This window comes from Mytilus galloprovincialis, chromosome 5 (genome assembly GCF_965363235.1).
Source record: "Mytilus galloprovincialis chromosome 5, xbMytGall1.hap1.1, whole genome shotgun sequence".
NCBI classification, from domain to species: Eukaryota; Metazoa; Mollusca; class Bivalvia; order Mytilida; family Mytilidae; genus Mytilus; species Mytilus galloprovincialis.
In genome coordinates this window covers 67,689,368-67,708,325 of record NC_134842.1, presented here as the reverse complement: position 1 = coordinate 67,708,325, position 18,958 = coordinate 67,689,368, and the positions used below count along the sequence as shown (strand labels likewise).

At 32.1% G+C, this 18,958-nt stretch overlaps 1 protein-coding gene across 1 annotated transcript; it reads left to right on the top strand.

The window, feature by feature from the left end:
- The first annotated feature begins 1,581 nt into the window (after positions 1 to 1,581).
- Positions 1,582 to 15,005, top strand: LOC143074671 (uncharacterized). Its single transcript, XM_076250021.1, has 6 exons — positions 1,582 to 1,687; positions 4,736 to 4,785; positions 6,550 to 6,658; positions 7,913 to 7,959; positions 11,751 to 11,831; positions 14,108 to 15,005. Exons 1-6 carry the CDS (start codon positions 1,587 to 1,589, stop codon positions 14,710 to 14,712), a joined length of 993 nt encoding a protein of 330 aa, XP_076106136.1. The 5' UTR covers positions 1,582 to 1,586; the 3' UTR covers positions 14,713 to 15,005.
- The last annotated feature ends 3,953 nt before the right edge of the window (positions 15,006 to 18,958 follow it).

The window sequence follows — 18,958 nt, the reverse complement described above, 5'->3', positions numbered from 1 at the left end:
CTTTGATATAGCCCTTATCTCATGTATACATGTTAATTGGAAGATTTTATCAGCATTGCATGCAATTTTCTACTGGAATTCAAGATGTTTAGTTATCAAAGGTACCAGGATTAAAGTTTAATACGTCAGACTCGCATTTCGTCTACATCAGACTTATCAGTGACGCTCAGATCAAAATAATTATAAAATTAAGCCAAAAAAGTACAAAGTTGAAGAGCGTCGAGGACCTAAAATTCCAAAAAGATGTGCCAAATACGACTATGCATAGTATGAGAAATTCCTTAGTTTTTCGAAAAAGTCATACTTTTGAAAACGATAATTAAAAGTTAATAATTTAGAACGTAGTACAACACATGTTGCAGGAAATTAAAGTGTTCCTGTAAATACCATCCTGCCTAATGTGTTTGCAAACATTTGGTGCTATTACATGATAGATCTGCTACCTATTATACTTAATGTACAAATTGACAGTTCAATTCAATTCAATGGACAAAGACATATTTACTGAAAATACGTATTAGAAACAGCTTCTGTGATATTTATTGAACACTTAAATCTGTAAAGATACTGCATATATATTGATCTTGAATTTTTTGTATCATTTGCAATAATAACGACAAGAATGAATAACAATTGAACTGAGAAGGGAAAAAACACGAACATTTAAAAGAAAAAAATGAATTCTGAAAACATATCAAGATAAGGTTGTGAGTTAGAGTCCCTATCATGGCAACCATAATTAACTACCGAAGGTAGATAGTTCTTTCCGGGCAAACCGTCTGTCTCCGCAAATCACAATGGCTGCCACGTACTGAAAGTGACGTATACAACCAACCAATCAAATAATCAACATATAAAATAACACTTTCTGAAAAACTTGGTTCATGATGTTTGATGAAAAATCCCAGCTACTTTGAACAAAAAATGAAGAAGGTTAAACTAGCACAACAAAGATGTTGCCGCAATATAATATATCGGTAATATGGGAAGATGGATATCGCGTTTGTTATAACATGAGCAACACGATGGGTGCAACATATGGAGCACGATCTGCTTAACCTCCTGGAGCACATAAGATAACCCCCAGTTTTTAGTGGGGTTCATATTGCATAATCTTTAGTTTTCTATGTTGTGTCTTGGATACTATTATTTGTCTTTTGTCTTTTCCTTTTTAGCCATGCCGTTGTCAGTTTATTTTCGATTTTTGAGTTTGCATGACTATCTCTGGTATCTCTTTGAGAATTTTAGTAGAGATTCATTACGAAATACAGGAATTTAATTGACACAAAAGCCCTTTAGACAACCAGAAATGTTCATAAGTTTGTTTATCTAAACATTAAGATATCTGATAAAACTGATAAAATAATAAGAAATTAATGGAAAAAATTAATACATCTATACAAGGAAGCATTAAACGTTTTTCTTTTGAATAAACCGGTAAAAGAATTAGTACTGTATGTGTTTTAGTTTACGTCATTAGTACTTAATCGTATCCTAAAACACTCGAAAGCTTTCAACTACACATTATTCCACATCATAACTGAAATTATTTCCCTATCGACTTTAATTTCGACCATTACAGAGACATGTTGAAAAGCTTGATCATTTTGCTCTTCACTTTTACAAGTAGTGTGGTAAGAGGTTTAACAAGATATGACAACAACACATGTTTTGACAAAAAATCAAGGTCAGTATATCCCCTTTCAACTATTGATTAGATGCTGTGATATTTTTGAGAATCGAAAACATGTCAGAAAACAAAATAAAACAAAAAACATTCTTGAAAGCGTAAAAAAATATAAATAAAATTTTGTGTTGATCCGTCTGTCGACAATTGAACATAAACTGCGATTTGTATTTAAAAGTATCCTTAATCTAGTTTTATAAACACTCCTTCTAGTTCGATCATTAGTATTCTCTCCCATAATTGTAATTTTTCAAACGTAGTTATTAGATCGAACACACCATTTCGCCCATTTTAAATTTCTTGAACTATTTGTTCTCAACACAGTAGACAAACGGTATAAAGTATGAACACTACCATACTACATCATCTAAACCATTTAGAATTCCTATTTATTTCAATGTATTTAAATGCAACAACATTTTTACCAAATCACAATGCACCATTTATTTATTTTTCTTAATCATAGTGAGAGCCATGATCGGCGATAATATGCAAGGTTGTGATTTCTTAGAAAATATTTTTAAGACTATTAAAGAGATATTAAAGAGGGGAGAAAGATACCAGAGGCACAGTCAAACTCATAGATCGAATATAAACTGAAAACGTCATGGCTAAAAAATAAAAAGACAAGCAGACAAATGATAGTACACAAGACACAACATAGAAAACTCAAGACTAAGCAACACGAACCCCACCAAAAACTGGGGGTGATCGCAGGTGCTCCGGACGGGTAAGAAGATCCATCTACACATGTTGCGCCCGTCGTGTTGCTCGTGTTATTACAAACCCGGTAAATAGTCTTTGGCATATTTTATAAAACGATTAATGTAAGCCTTGTACTCAAAACAACATGTTAAACAATGCTGATTTAAAAGACAACGATGTGTGAAAGTTCAAATTTTTTCCCAATCTTTTTTCATTTTTTTTTAAATGTACCTCATTGTTTGTTGGAATATTTGAATTCAAAAATGTATAATATTCTAAACTAAGATTGAAATATGTCCGCATCGGAATTTTAATTATGTCAGGAAACAAAAATTCTGGAATGTTCAATCGTGTTTTCATAAATGCTGATTGCGTCATATAATATCCCAACATTTTAATGAATGCCTGAAACAAAATTTCATTACGGACATACTTCAATTATTGTTTAGAATATTGCACATGTCGCAACGGATACGTTGAAGTGCATTTATTAATGAAATCAAACAAATTAAAAAAAAAAAGATATAAAATAAAGCAGAAAATATTAAATACAAGTGAATATTCGTAAAACTTTTCGTTATTGTGATTGGGTTTAACCTAATGGTATGAGTTACGTCGCTTATGTAAGAATGGTTTCAAGAACACAATTATACACTTCATATCATCTTCTTTATAGATACTGCACATGATTTAAATATTTCTTAAAAGTAAAAGCAGCATTATATATTTCCTGACGAAAACCGGATACCGCTTACATCTTTCAAATATAGAACAGCAATGACTTAAAAGCAAACGAATATAATGTATGTTTTATAATTTAGTTCATTTATAATTTTTGGAGTTAGCATGACGTCCATTTTCGCTGAACTAGTCCAGATTTTCATTTAGGGGACAGCTGATGCCCACCACCGGGTGCGTGATTTTCTCGCTGCATTTAAGACTCATTGGTTGCCTTCGGTTTTTATCTGCTCTTTTGTCGGGTTGTTGTTTCTTTGACATATTTCCCATTTCCATTCTCAATTTTAATCATATATAGTATCTTATCTAAAATTCCTATCAATGAAATTGTTAACTTTGAAAACAAAAACAAAATTTTGCAAAGTCAAGGTGGGACAGAATCGACTGCTAGAAAACTGGATATGATTTTGTATAGCTAAAAGAGACAAGCCATGTTCACGAAAAGTCAAACTTACCTTCAAAAGAAGTAAAAAAAAGAACCAAAATTGGTCAGTCTAGATTAAAAATCTAATAACACAGTTGGTAAAAAATTATGACAAATCCTTAAAATCGTTCGTCGAAATATAAATATTTTGGAGGAAGTTTGTTAAGTATGCTATTGAGCCATCCTTTAACCTTCTTTATTATTTCTGACCTTTCATATCCATTCTCATAAAAGTGTGGGAGTGGGATATAGTGTAAGTTTTAACTTCAAAGAAGATTATTTGTTTAAACACCTATTTATGATACAAACAATTCCTTTCTTCTGTATAGCCATTTTCAATAAAAAATATGCTCTTTACGGAGACTTGATTCCATCATATCCATCTTAAAAACGAAATAAAAATCTTAATATGTTATAAGTATTATTAATTCGTAGTTCTTTTTTTTAAATTTTCAAAAGGCGTGCTCAATAGTTGAATTAGCAGTGACACATTTTAAAGCTATTTAAGAAACGTTTTTAGAGAAGCGTTTTCTTTCATTTTAATCAAAGAAGGATGCCAGCATAATCGAAATGAATTTTGTTTGTTCACGCCATGCATTTCCTCATATTTATGGTGTTTGCTTCATTTTAGTTGACATCTATGACAAGTAGTAGCCAAGAAATCGTGTCAAAATCAATCTGATCGATTTTATATCAAACCTTTGTAATCCACTTGGTCGTTTAAACTGGTTTCTCTCATCCAAAACTCTTGTTTGACTCTGGGACATACATAATGTCATTCAAATCCTATCTTGTTTATAAATGATAAACTCATCACAGATACCAGGATTGATACTTTGTATTTTTGCCAGACACGCGTTTCGTCTGCAAGATACTCATCAGTGAGGCCCGAATAAAAAAGTTAAAAGGCAAAATAAAGTAAGAAGTTGAATAGCATTGAGGACCAAAACTTCCTAAAAGTTTTGCCAAATACAGCTAAGGTCACCTATTCCTGAGGTAGAAAAGCCTTAGTATTTCAAAAATTCAAAGTTTTGAAAATTTGGATTATTGTGATTTCTTTTCTATATAAAAATAACACTTATAAATTTTGTTAAGGTATTTATTTTAGGATGAACGATTAATTGAAGCCTTAAAATAAACACATATTCCGTAATTTACCTCTTTTTTATAATATTTTACAGAGATTATTATTGCTGTGCAAGTTATGAAGAAATCAACGGTATATGTATCAGTAAGTATGGTATACGCTATATGATAGGAGAGGAAGACAAGTAACTTAATCATACCAAAGAAATAAAGTTTGTCATTTTACAAAAAACGTTATGCTGATATATACAGTTTTCCAGTTACCGATATATTCATGAATAGATATAACATGTATAACATCATAGCTTTGTTATGAAACACCTGGTTCTCAATTCAAATTTGCTGAATGTTTAACTCAGTTTAATTCATATAAAAGCCACGTGGATTATTGATAATGTTTTAAAAACCTGACAAATATTTAATTGTATTTAGGTAAAGTTTTATTTAACTTAAACACTTAAACGAAACTGTTACTGGTGCACATATACGTTTTGTCCAGTTCATACATGTCAGTACAAAGTGCTCCTGTACTATCATGATGTTAAGTATATATTTGGACAAAATAATTCCAATTTTAAAGTTTTAGTTCTTGAATTAAATCAAAAGTTGCAACTCCCTTAACCAAAGGTTATATTAAAAGAGGGGCTAAGATTACGAAAGGGACATTGAAACTCATATGTCGAAGATAAACATACAACGCCATGGTTAAAAGAAGAAAAAAAACAATAGACAATCAAGTTTCAAGATTTCAAGATTTTATTGTAGAGCAACGCTCAAACACATATATGTGTAACATGAGGTAAATATACAATAAATGAATATGGTTTATAATACAATGGTAACATTTAAAAACAACAGTACACAAATCACAACAAAGAAAACTAAGCAAAACAAAACCCAACCAAAAACTAGGGTCGATCTCATGATCATGTTCTCCGGAAGGTAGGGGAATTCTGCTCCATATGTGACAACTGTTGTGATGATAATGCTATAAAAGAAAACGCTAATAAGTCTAATTTGGTAGATCACAATCGGGAAAAGGGTACAAAATTGTAAGTACGACATTAGGAGCATATCCGTTACCATGAAACGGATATTTCCAGATATATGTACAGAAAGCTCTCCCCTAAATGGGCGGTCCCTGATGACGTATATTTATTTACTGAATTTACCCCTGTAAATGCGCGCTCAGTTAAATTCATAGGTCTAATGAGAAGGTTTGTTCTAACAGTGGATACCCAGAAGAATTCAAATTCGCAGTCACCATCGTATCTAATCGATTTTTTCTCTTTGCCATTCCAATCGTATAATCCTTTTCTATACAATCCAAAAGTCATCTGTTTACAAATAGTAAACCAACTCGTGATGGCGTCCGTAAAACGTACGAAGCGATTACTTCACCACTTGGAACTCTTGGTTCATTAGATTTCTTGTGAGCAGCAACCCTTTATCAAGGATATCACGATAATATTTTGGCTCTTTGGGTTTGCCTACTCCAAGCTGTTTATTCAAATGGCCTTTAACATATATGGCCCAAAGCGTATCTGATTTAATTAGTTCAGTAGCAGATTTCATGATCAAGGAAATTGGGTGCACACGTTTTGTTTTAGAGAAATGAACACGCATCATTGAAAGTTCAAAATGTACGGACATCTGGAAGAGTAGTATAAATTAAGCATGTATTCTTTTAATAAATGTGAACTTAAAATGATTAAACCAGATAAAAAAAAACCACATATATGTATCGGATAGAAATACATTGACAAATAGAAAAATATTGACGACTATGTAATAATAGTTCAATGACATGACTACGTTTATTCGAGTTTCTTCTTGCAGCACTGTCTACTTTTATCTCATATTAAAAAAAAACGGTTTGTTAATATTGATTCTTTACGTTTGTTCATAGAATGCAAATTAGGATTCATGTCAAGAAAGGGTGATTCTTGCGAACCCTGTGGATTTGAATTTTTTGGTAAAGACTGTACGCTTGAATGTATGTGCAACAACTTACAAAGGTAATATAGATCATATGCATATTATTTCTTTAACGAATAAACTAAAGCGCTATTATTTCGTATGTGAAAAGCTGAAACTATTTCTTAATATTTTTTTAGCAGAATTTATTGTTGAAAGATAAGTGGTAGCTCACATTTGATAAAACTAGACCAATTTAGAAAAGCCTATGCATGTTGTTGACACCAATTGTATCCGAAAACAAAACCAATTGTTTAGTTCTCGCTAGCTTTTGAGTTTCTCGTTGGTGTTATGTTAGTCTTTCATTTACACATTTCAAAACCATGTTTAATATATTTGATTTATGAGTATGGTCTAGGTTCTGTGCTGTTAGGTTCCTCTACCATTAATACATTCCAACATTTAGAAAATAACTTGCTACAATACATTTGTGTTAACTATACTCTTGCAATCTGAAGGTTTTTTTTTTATTTTGACATAGCTTGTCGAATCCTACCTCAACTCATTTGTTCCTTCCTTTTCTATCGCATCCATTCGCTGGATGTGTTTGAGCTTTTGATTTTTTCATTTGATTAGAGAGTTCTGTATAATTGTTGTTTCAATTTTTGTAAATAAAGCTCTATGCTAAGAATAACGAACTACATAACAACTGGGGTAATATCGCAGATATATTTGAAATTTCACTTTCACTTGGTATGTAATGTGAATAAAAAAAGGGGAATGAAAAATCAGTATATTATTCGATATGGAGTACAAAAAGATAGAAAATAATGCTATTGGCGACTGGGTTTTGAAAAAAAACATTGTTTTGACACATATATAGCATTTTAATGCTCATACGCAAAAATGAGGAATGACACTTTTAAACTAAACAATATTTATAATGATACGAAAATATGGCATGTTTGCCAAGGAGATAACTTCTCCCTACAATTATGGAACACAGACCGTCTTTAACAATCAAACCCATTAGGCATAGGCAGCTTTAAAATCCCGAAATGCATTCATAAGCATTCGTTTTAAAGAGCGTTTTCTCAAATCTGTGTTTCGGAGAAGCTTAGAACATATTTATTAATTGCGAAATGATTGAGCAAAAACTAATACAAGCGGCTTTGGTACTTTATGTCCTTGTATTGTTATACGTTTATAATATAAATCCAAATAAAATAAAAATCTAAACGTAAAAACTAAGAAAAATGTTTTTGACAGGCATTATACTCACTGAAACAATGTATGGTAGAACAAGGAATTTTACCTTACGTATCATAATGTTTATATTGATTATATAATTACAGATGTGACAATGTCAATGGCTGTGTAGACATAAATACTAGGAGTTCACGTATGTCATTATGTACTTTTTCCAACAAAAAGAAATACCACTATTTACTTGCTTTGTATCCAAAAACTGTAATATTTGACGAGTGTTTGACATATCTATTTAAAGGTTATACCATGATGGAAAATAATAATAATTAGTTATCAAAGGTACCAGGATTATAATTTAATACGCTAGACGCGCGTTTCGTCTACATAAGACTCATTAGTGACGCTCAGATCAAAATAGTAATAAAGCCAAATAAGTACAAAGTTGAAGAGCATTGAGGACCCAAAATTTCAAAAAGTTGTGCCAAATACGGCTAAGGTAATCTATTCCTCAGATAAGTATACTTAAAAATTTTCAGTTCTTTGAAATCCTGCAGTATGAATCTTTGATTTCTATGTTATCAATAGGATTCAACTTGAATTCAGGGATGCTAAACTCATCAGCATACGGGTTTTGACGAGGAATATATTTACTTCAAGGTATTAAGGAACAGAACACATTTTTCACTTTTTAGATTAAAAGACAAAAACACGGATTTGACTTTACATTCATGTATTTAGTGTCACGATTTTTTCCGTTTCCAGAATGTAGGAAAAAAATAGATTCAAAAATATAATCACCTTATACGCACACTCTTGAACATATGGGGTATATGATGAAACTTTAGTCTTTATTTTTATGCCCCACCTACGATAGTAGAGGGGCATTATGTTTTCTGGTCTGTGGCTCCGTTCGTCCGTCCGTCTGTGCGTCCGTTCAGGTTAAAGTTTTTGGTCAAGGTAGTTTTTGATGAAGCTGAAGTCCAATCAACTTGAAACTTAGGAAACTTGTTGTTTATGATATGATCTTTCTAATTGTAAAGCCAAATTAGACTTTTGACCCCAATTTCACGGTCCACTGAACATAGAAAATAAAAGTGGGAGTTTCAGGTTAAAGTTTTTGGTCAAGGTAGTTTTTGATGAAGCGGAAGTCCAATCAACTTGAAACTTAGTACACTTGTTGCTTATTATATGATCTTTCTAATTTTCAAGCCAAATTAGACTTTTGACCCCAATTTCACAGTCCACTAAACGGAGAAAATGAAAGTGGGAGTTTCAGGTTAAAGTTTTTGGTCAAGGTAGTTTTTGATGAAATTGAAGTCCAATCAACTTGAAACTTAGTACATATGTTCCCTATAGTATAATCTTTCTAATTTTAATGCCAAATTAGATTATTACCCAATTTCACGGTCCATGGAACATGGAAAAGGATAGTGCGAGTGGGGCATTCGTGTACTTTGGACACATTCTTGTTTATTTACGAAAACGACTGCCTTTTTTAATGTTTTTTGAAACAATAAAATTATATCCGATTCATGTACCTTTAGCATTTACGAATCTTGAAGGTAACGATGACATGTCTCTGATGGTGTTTTAATTTCTCACACAACTATAACATTGGCCTTTACAAGTACAAATAAATTGATTGTATGATAGTCACTGTGATTACTAAGTTAAGACATGATTAAACTATTTCTAAAATTAATTGGGAAACCAAAATTTGAAACTTCAAAGGGTGACATGAAAGGAGTAGGTCCGGTAAGGGCCGATTTTGGCCTCAAATTTCATGTTCATCTAACGAAAGTTTTACTTTTTAAACACTTAAGTGTCTATTCCAATTGATTCGATTAGTTTATGTGAAAGATTTTAACTGATTTAGTCATTAACAACGCTCTGATTCAAGCTAAAATATGAAAAATCTATCAAATATGGCAAAAAAACGTCACTTTTCAGATGTATTTTTGTCAAAAATGAAAGTGGCCGCATCTGTGTTCATCCTCAACCTTTATATATGTTTTGTATAATCGTCCAATACAACTTACATTTCAATATTATGAATGAACACGAATGCGGCCACTTTCATTTTACAAGGAAACCGTCTAAAAATTAACCAAAATGCGAAAATTTTGAAGATTTCAGTAATTTAGCATGACTACATGATGCTAGAACGCAATATTTGTGCATTGTATCGTCAAAAACAGCTCATATTTATGTAGCAGAAGCATTTTACTTTCCAAAATATAGCTTGAGGATTACATTTTCACAATTTTCTCAAACTGCTATATTTTGGGGCCAAAAAGGGGTCTTACTAAACCTACTCCTTTAATGGGTTTAATTCTACGATCCTTAAAATACAATGCGTCATAACTATTTTGATATTATACCATATATTTTGCAATACAAAATTATTGCAACGGTTCTTCTAAATATCTATCGATCGGCGAGACCTTTGAAATATACACATGAAAAAAGTATTGCAACACCAAATTGAAATTCAAATTAAAAAGAACACTGTTTATTTTTTTTGTGATATAATTTGTTGAAATAGAACTAGTTAAACATTATTTAAATCTCACCTGAGTTTAATCAATAAATATCGACTCGATAAGTTCTTATCTGCACATGCAGCAACTGTACCCGTAAACAACAAAACAGATGTTTTTATCCTCATTGTTTTCAACACTTTAAATGACCAAGTTTATAAAGTTATTTGATTGACGCCTTGAAATTGGTCATCCACAACTCTTAACTGCAGCAAGATGGCAGATTATCAGCATGAGAGAAGCAGGTAATGTCACTGTGACAATTGCGCTCATTGTTGGTCATCCCCATTCCACTATAAGTCATTTTGAGAATAAAATCAGGCAACAAACGATGTTAAAGACCTTCCGAGATCAAGACGACCCCATATAACATCTGCTAGGGAAAATCAAGCATAATGAAGGCTGGTCAGAAGGAAACCCATTGCAAACAATACAATCCTAAAAAGAGAGTGGTGGCCATACAGGAGCCTTTAAACAAGAACTGTTCGATATCGATTTATCGCTACTGGTTATCGTGCAATGAGACCATTTTGGGGACCTTTGCTTACGAATAAACACACAGTTGCCCGTATCTAATATTGTGCAGAGCTCGCCAGAGTTGGAAATAAGTATCGTGGAGGAAGATCCATTGTTCCAATAAAATTCTGTTTATCTTGCTTGGCTCGATCGTAGCCCGGATTTAAACCATATCGTGCATATATGGGACACTATTAGGCGTAAAGTGGGCGAAAGAACACCCCAGTTCAAGCACGTCATAAAATACACAATGCTCTTCTTCAGGAATGGTTGCTGCTACCTTAGCAACAAATAAGTCGACTTTTAGCATGAATCAGAAGACGTTAAGAGGCGATTATCCGTTTGAATGGAGGCTGCGCACAAAGTACTAATTCTTAGGCGTATAACGATCAACCATGATGTGAACAATCATCTTAAGATTAATTTTGAAATGTCTGACATTGTAATCATGGTAATGTTCAACTACAGTAAAAGTTGTAAAATGCATTTTTTTTGTACAAAAAACACTTCATTTTGTTATCAAAATTGTGGTAAGATAAAACATTTTTTTTCATACATTGTTTGTTCGTTTTGATGCCAATGTCATCATTAACTATGTTTCAATATGATTTTACAGTTATCTTATCATATTCCATCCAAAATAAGAGGCTGATTTTTCAAGTTTTAAAAAATCAAGGTGTTGCAATACTTTTTTCCATGTGTATAGATATATAGATACTACATTTTTATTCAGTTGTAGTTTTGCATAATGTTGTTGAAACTTATAATAGTTAAAAAAAAGAATACAAATAATTAAAAGAAAAAATTGAAAATAAAAAGTATATTATTGATACTGAGAAATAATCATAGCAGAATTTCACGTTTGTTTCTCAATGTTGATTCTGCATGACGATGAAAATCTCATTTCATTTTAATTTACCTTTTTTAGTGACAACCACCTCAATTATTGCTGAAGCTATTTCTTCAGAAGAAAGTGTGACGAAGGTACACGAAGAACAACAAATCGATGGTAATGATATAGTGCATGTATTGTTAGATTATTTAATACTACATTATTATTCCATTTGTACATGGTAACAAAGCAAGGCACGACATTTGAGTCCCTATGGGGCATCGGGTCAAAATATATTGACAGAAAGGCGGCAAAATATACATTAAAATTGAAAAAAAAATAAGGAACGTGTCAAAGAAACAACAACCCGACCATAGAGCAGAAAACAACCGAAGGCCAACAATAAATTTGCAATGCAGCGAGAAACTCCCGCACCTGGAGGCATCATTAAGCTGGCTCCTAAACAAATATGTATACCATTTCAGTTATAATGGACATCATACTAAACTCCGAATTATACTAAATTAAAAAGCATACAAGACAAAGTTTAGAGGCTCCTGAGTTGGGACAAGCACAAAAATGCGATGGGGTTAAACATATTTTTTTAGATATCAACCCTACCCCTTTACCTCTAACTAATGTAGAAAAAAACAAACGCATAACAATACGAACAGTAAAACTCAGTTTAAGAGAAGTCTGAGTCCGATGTCAGAATAATCAACCTACAATAACAAAATAGAAAAAAATTACATCAGATCAAAAGTATGTTTGTGGTATGCACGTAACATGTTATATCTGCATATACAAAAGAAGGATGAAAGATACCAAAGGGACAGTCAAACTTATAAATCTAAAATAAACTGACAACACCATGGCTAAAAATGAAAAAGACAAACAATAGTACACATGACACAACATAGAAAACTAAAGAATAAACAACTCGAACCCCACCAAAAACTAGGGGTGATCTCAGGTGCTCCGGAAGGGTCAGCAGATCCTGCTCCACATGTGGCACCCGTCGTGTTGCTTATGAGATAACAAATCCGGTAAATAGTCTAATTCGATAGGTAACATTCATGAAAGGGAAGGGGATTGTAGTTACGACGTTATATCTGCATATACAACATTCTACGATTTTAAAAATAATAAGACATTAAATATTCCCTTGCTGAAAGAACAACACTATCCATTTAATTGTATTACAGGGGATTGGGTGGACCAGTAACTCAGCTGAATTCAATTAATGTACAGTAAAAATGCAATGTAATACTGTACATATTACTCGTCTTTAGTTTGTGAAATGAAACTCTTCAACAAAACCAAGAGTCAGTCCTGTTTGTTATGTGTTACTCATAATCTGTCATTAGAAGAATAACAGATATTCCTTTGTCATTTGTGTTTAACTGAGCATCTTTTGTGCACAACTTGTATTGTTTTACAAATTATTTTTGTATAATTTATTAGTATTTTGTGAATCTCTTTACATAATAAGATAAACTAAGCACAGAGTCTTGGGTTAAGTTTATCATTGTTTTATGTCCACAACTTCATGCTACTGTATTGCACATAGCACCTGGTATTAGTCATAAAATGAAAATATAATTTAAACCAATCAAGTGTCATTATTTATAGTTTTATGACATACAGGACAGTGTTTTAACGTAAGTTTGAGTATATAAATGTACGTGTGAGTAAAACACAGAACTGGATAATTATTGAAGAACAACTGGTATTACATGGTTAAAGAAGGCGTGTGTCAAAATACTGATTACAAAAACCCTGCACAAATTATGTATGAAATTACAACTTGTACACAATACATATATTGATTTTGTGCCATGGATTGTCATCCCATATCATTTCTTTTCTATTATAAGTTTTTTGGTGAAGTGTATTATATGCTGTTGTTTTTGCCGTGTTTTATTTTTTTGTCTATGGCATTGTTTATTTCTTTTTACTTGAAATCCATAATTAACAACTTTTCGAAGTCTTTTACATTGAATGAAACTATCTTTTCTTTCTTAAAAAAAAATATCAAAAAGTTGTGTTATTCATTCAATATAAACAGTCATAACAGATAAATAGGAAGATATAAATAAAGGATATTTGATCAAAGTCTAAGCAACATTAATACAAATAAATAAATGAACCCTTTAACATTAAGCAAAAAAATTACCGTATAAGCAGCTAACAAAGACATATAAAAGACATCATGAGATAAAATACAAATGATAAAACCAACGTTCTTAATTTTTCACAAAATTACAAATGAGTTATAGAAGTACGGTAGACACAAAGTAACGAAAACCGCTGAATTACTGAGTAAAACAGGTCAAGAGAATAATCATATTTGCGAGGACGGTGGGGGTAAAAGAACAACATTAATTGAACTGGAAACTTCAGATGAAATAAAATTAAATGTAATTGATAACAGAACAATATAATATTTTTAGGATTATCAAAGACAGAACTACTTATCTTATTATGTGGAGCTCTATCTGGGATTATTGTTTTACTTGGAGTTTTTGGAATTTCAAACTGTGTTAAGAAACGTATTTGTATTTCGAAATCAGGACGCAAGAAAACTATTGAAGAAGGTGATAACGTAGAAGAGCAAGCATCACAAGAAAGTTTTGAACTCCACGAAAGCCTGTACGAAAGCATAGATGATAGTAATTTGGACAACACATTACTTCCGCACACTTCCACTTCTTATCTGGAAAAAGACGATGACTCGTCTAGTTCTGAAAGTATATCAAAATGTAACGAAGATCGGGCAAGTTACCTACAGCCTTTTTCCAGTTCTATAACAGAAGCATCAAGTTATCACCAAGACGAAGAACGCCCAAAAGCAATTCCTTCTGACAAGAAAGATAATTGTATAGTTGGTAAAAGTTCATGCAGTCCTTATCCGTCAATAGAAGAGGACGCTTCAGGTTATGAAGTTTCAGTAGACTGCACGTATGATCGAGCAACCTACCTCCATCGGAATAACGCTTCAGTCGACAAGACTTCCTACTGCCACATCTCTGACATAGACAAAAGTGCACATCTTTAAGAATAAACTAAAACTTAAATTACCGATAGAAAAATCGATGAATTAATTACGAAATCATCATTGCTCGTGCAAATGCAAACAAAATCAATCGCGATGTCATATTACTTATGTCATTGTTTATTTTTCTTTTGTAAAAATTAAAGGAGATGCAGAGTATAGGTTAATGATAAACAACCCAACGGGAACAATAATTATAAGACATGTATATGTCAACTTTAGATGATATAGTCTGACGACCCATTGGTGGTTTCAAGTTGTTTTCTGCTCTTTGGGCTGGTTGTTATTTTGTTGACACATTTTTCCCGTTTTCATTCTTAATTGCATTCAAAGATGAAAAGTTAAATGTATATACTTTTTCTTTTTTTAATTCACTTTGTTTAAAGGGGCATAAGATGTACAATTCTTTTTAAAAATTTGATTCAAATTCTCAAATTTGATTTATAACATACTTAAAAGTATATCCACATTCTAAAAATGACTAAAATAAACAATTTAGGATGCATGGACTTGAATATGTATCAGCACGTGTATTGTAGTCTACACGCCATCTTGTCGCTTTGACACATTCCCCGTTTTCTTTCTCAATTTTATATTTATAAATAATATATATATAAGTAAATTCTGTAAATATCATCCGTCAAACTAACAGCCATACCATATTAGATATGTAAATTTGCAGAAGCAAATTCGTGTTCTTCCCTGTCCGGGATTCGAACTCATGCTACTGAGATAAATTGGCACCAAATCACATCACCCTAGACCACTCAACCACCTAAACTCGACAAAAACAAGCTTTCGATGATCGGTTTTTACCGTTCTTCGTCAGTTTTAATCTATCGTCGTAATACAATACATGATATATAAGGCATGAAGAAGGAATATTACAGATAAGCTAAATTATCTATCGTAAAGGATCTTACAAATCAATGTAGGATGCAGTCACTGAAATGATTATAGCAAGAGTACTTCTAAACCATTGACAATACTACGACAAATTGTAGCGCAGTGTTGTCACTGGTTCAGACGTACTTTTAATATAAGTATTCTGTGACTGCATTCTGGTCAAATCGAATGTAGTGAAGAAATTTATTCAGCGAAGAAGTGCAACTTTTTCTACATTTGTTTGATTTCATATTTAAGAATAAACACATATTTGAATCATCCTGTTTTTTCTGTATAAGAATGAGTTTTTGTGGATCCAGTCAGTTAACCAAACAATTCTTCCTTATTCACTTTCAATGTTGAAATTCTTTTCCTTTGATTAGCCAAACATGCCTAGTTCATACGTACACAATATTTAACTAGTTCGAATGTCATGTAAATACAAATTTAATGAGGTCGAATTATTCAACACTATTTCTTAGGTGCTTTTGATAAAATTGAAACAAACAAGCAGCTAAAAGCTAATTACTATTTTACTATTTTACTTTGAATATATTTAATCAAAAAAATCAATTTGCTTTATATCTCGTAGTTAATGCTCACAAACATTAGATCTTTTAAGCGTTAAAATATCCAATCTGCTTTGAAACTATTTGAATGTAATTGAGCACATGCTATTGCGTTCCATTTTCTCATTAAATGAAATGAAATACAAACACAATATTTGTGTTCGAAATGGAACATTGACTATATCAGACTTGAGGACTGTAAGTTTACCTTTATGTGTAATACCACCAAATCATGGTACGTCACATCCGGTTGATTACGAAAATAGGTAGAAAAATAATATTCTTATGAATTTGACAGTTTTAGGTAATTAATCCTACATTTTATTGCAGCAAAACATTTTCTGTGTCATAAACATATGTCTTGTGTATTTCAGAGCACCATTATGTTTTTATCTTGGGTATCTATAGAATATTTTGGAAACTTGAGCTTACATGGTTACTAAATCTTGTATACAGGTTAAATAAGGGGGGAATTTGATTGGTTAACTTCTAGTGATTGTTGCTTTCTTATATGCAATGAAATGTTATGTGATTTTTTTTATAGTACTCGACATGATAAAACTTTACTCATGCCAAGTATTTCTTTATTTGAAACAAAGATAAATTATGCAAATGTTTTGGAAAAGTTCAAATTTAAAAAAGACTAATAGGGGAAAATCATTAGTGATATTACACCAATAGCAGCTGACATCTACACCATTGTATCACCTGTAATTAGTTGTCTTATCTTCATATTTAAGCTCAAGGTCTATAATTTATTTATTACCAAACCATACAACATACCGTTCACAACTGATCAAACGTTTATGAAATGAATTTAGATTAAATCGGTTCACTAATAAATTTTAAAAATAAATACAAAGCCATTGTTCATCAAACAATTTATTAGTGAATACATGCCGATTTTTCGAAGGTTATCAATGACAAGTTTTTCATATCTAATAATTGCTAGTTGAATTAAAAGGTGGCTGGATAGGTTGAATGGCAAAGGTATTTAAAATGTTTAAATGCTTTCAATAAACCCATCATAGATATCAGGGCAGATGTAATGTATGCCAGATGTGGGTTTCGTCTACAAAAGATTCATCATTGACGCGCGAATAAAATAGTTAACGCCAAATTGAATTTTGAAGTTGATTACAAAAGAGGGACGAAAGATACCAAAGGGACAGTCAAACTCATAAATCTAAAACAAACTGACAACGCCATGGCTAAAAATGAAAAAGACAAACAGAAAAACAATAGTACACATGACACAACATAGAAAACTAAAGAATAAACAACACGAACCCAACCAAAAACTAGGGGTGATCTCAGGTGCTCCGGAAGGGTAAGCAGATCCTGCTCCACATGCGGCACCCGTCGTGTTGCTTATGTGATAACAAATCCGGTAAATAGTCTAATTCGGTAGATCACATTCAGGAAAGGGAAGGGGATTGTAGTTACGACGTAAGGAACATATCCGATATCATTTGTGATATTTGTGATACAATTGAGGTATCAATATTTCAAAAGCTTTTACAAATAAAGCTTAAGTCATCTTTTTCTTGTGAGATAAATTACTTAGTATTTATAATCGTTGATATTTTTATAGATCATTATCACTGGACTAGTATATATTTGTTCAGGGGCCAGCTGAGGGACGCCTCCGGGTGCGGGAATTTCTCGCTACATTGAAGACCTGTTGGTGACCCTCTGCTGTTGTTTTTTATTTGGTCGGGTTGTTGTCTCTTTGACACATTCCCCATTTCCATTCTCAATTTTATTGTCAACAGTCAATTCATAGTCATGAACATCAATCATCTGTGAAACGGATATTTCATTATGGGCAACCAACTCGTGATGGCGTCCGTAACATTAACAAAGGGATGATTTCATCTTCACCATCTGGAATTCTTGGTTTAATAGCTTCCTTTGAGCAGCAACCCTTTATCAATGAAACCTTGATAGGAAATAAAAAACTCAGGAAGATCGTATCAATTGGGAGATATATACACTGTTTACTATGCATAGTACTATTTCTGTACTTGAAATTTGTAGTACTGGAAATTTACCTTTCATATTAAGTACTATTTCTTTACTTTAAAATTATTGTAATATTAAAGTATCTGTACTTTACAGTACTTGATTTGTACATAACATTTTAGTACAGAAATTTTAACAGCAGTGATCACAATATTCCATGTTTGAAAATCATAACTTTAAGAGATTTGAAGTAGACAAATGATCAAAATACTGAAAATGTAACGATGTAACCCAAAATCTGTAGTACTTAAATTTTTAGTACAAATCAAGTACTGTAAAATGCAAGTACCTAAATATTACAATAATTTTAAAGTAACAACATTGTACTGAATATTAACAGAAGATTTCCAATACTACAGATTTTTGGTACATAAATAGTACCTATGCAAAAGCAGCTGTGTACTCCTTATGCAGGTGTTGCTGGAATGTTGCTACATAGAAGTGGAAAATTCACAATAGGGAAGCTGATATAACATGTATAATCTCTTTTGTCGTAAAATTTTGTTTTCAACCGAACCTCGACTGTCAAATTCCAGAACTAAGTCAAGATATGAAGCAGACTTAACTGTATCTGTTGTATCCTTTATCTCTTGTTCCATGTGATACATGCGTCAATATTGAATTATTTAGTGAGGTAATATCAATTATACATTTATATAGCGGAAAGAAAATTTTAAGGATATTGCTAACTTCTTTTGTTTCTACCTAAGAAGTTCCTGTATGAGGCCAGCCTTCTACGAATGAAGGAAAAAGTCGGAAAGAAAACACAA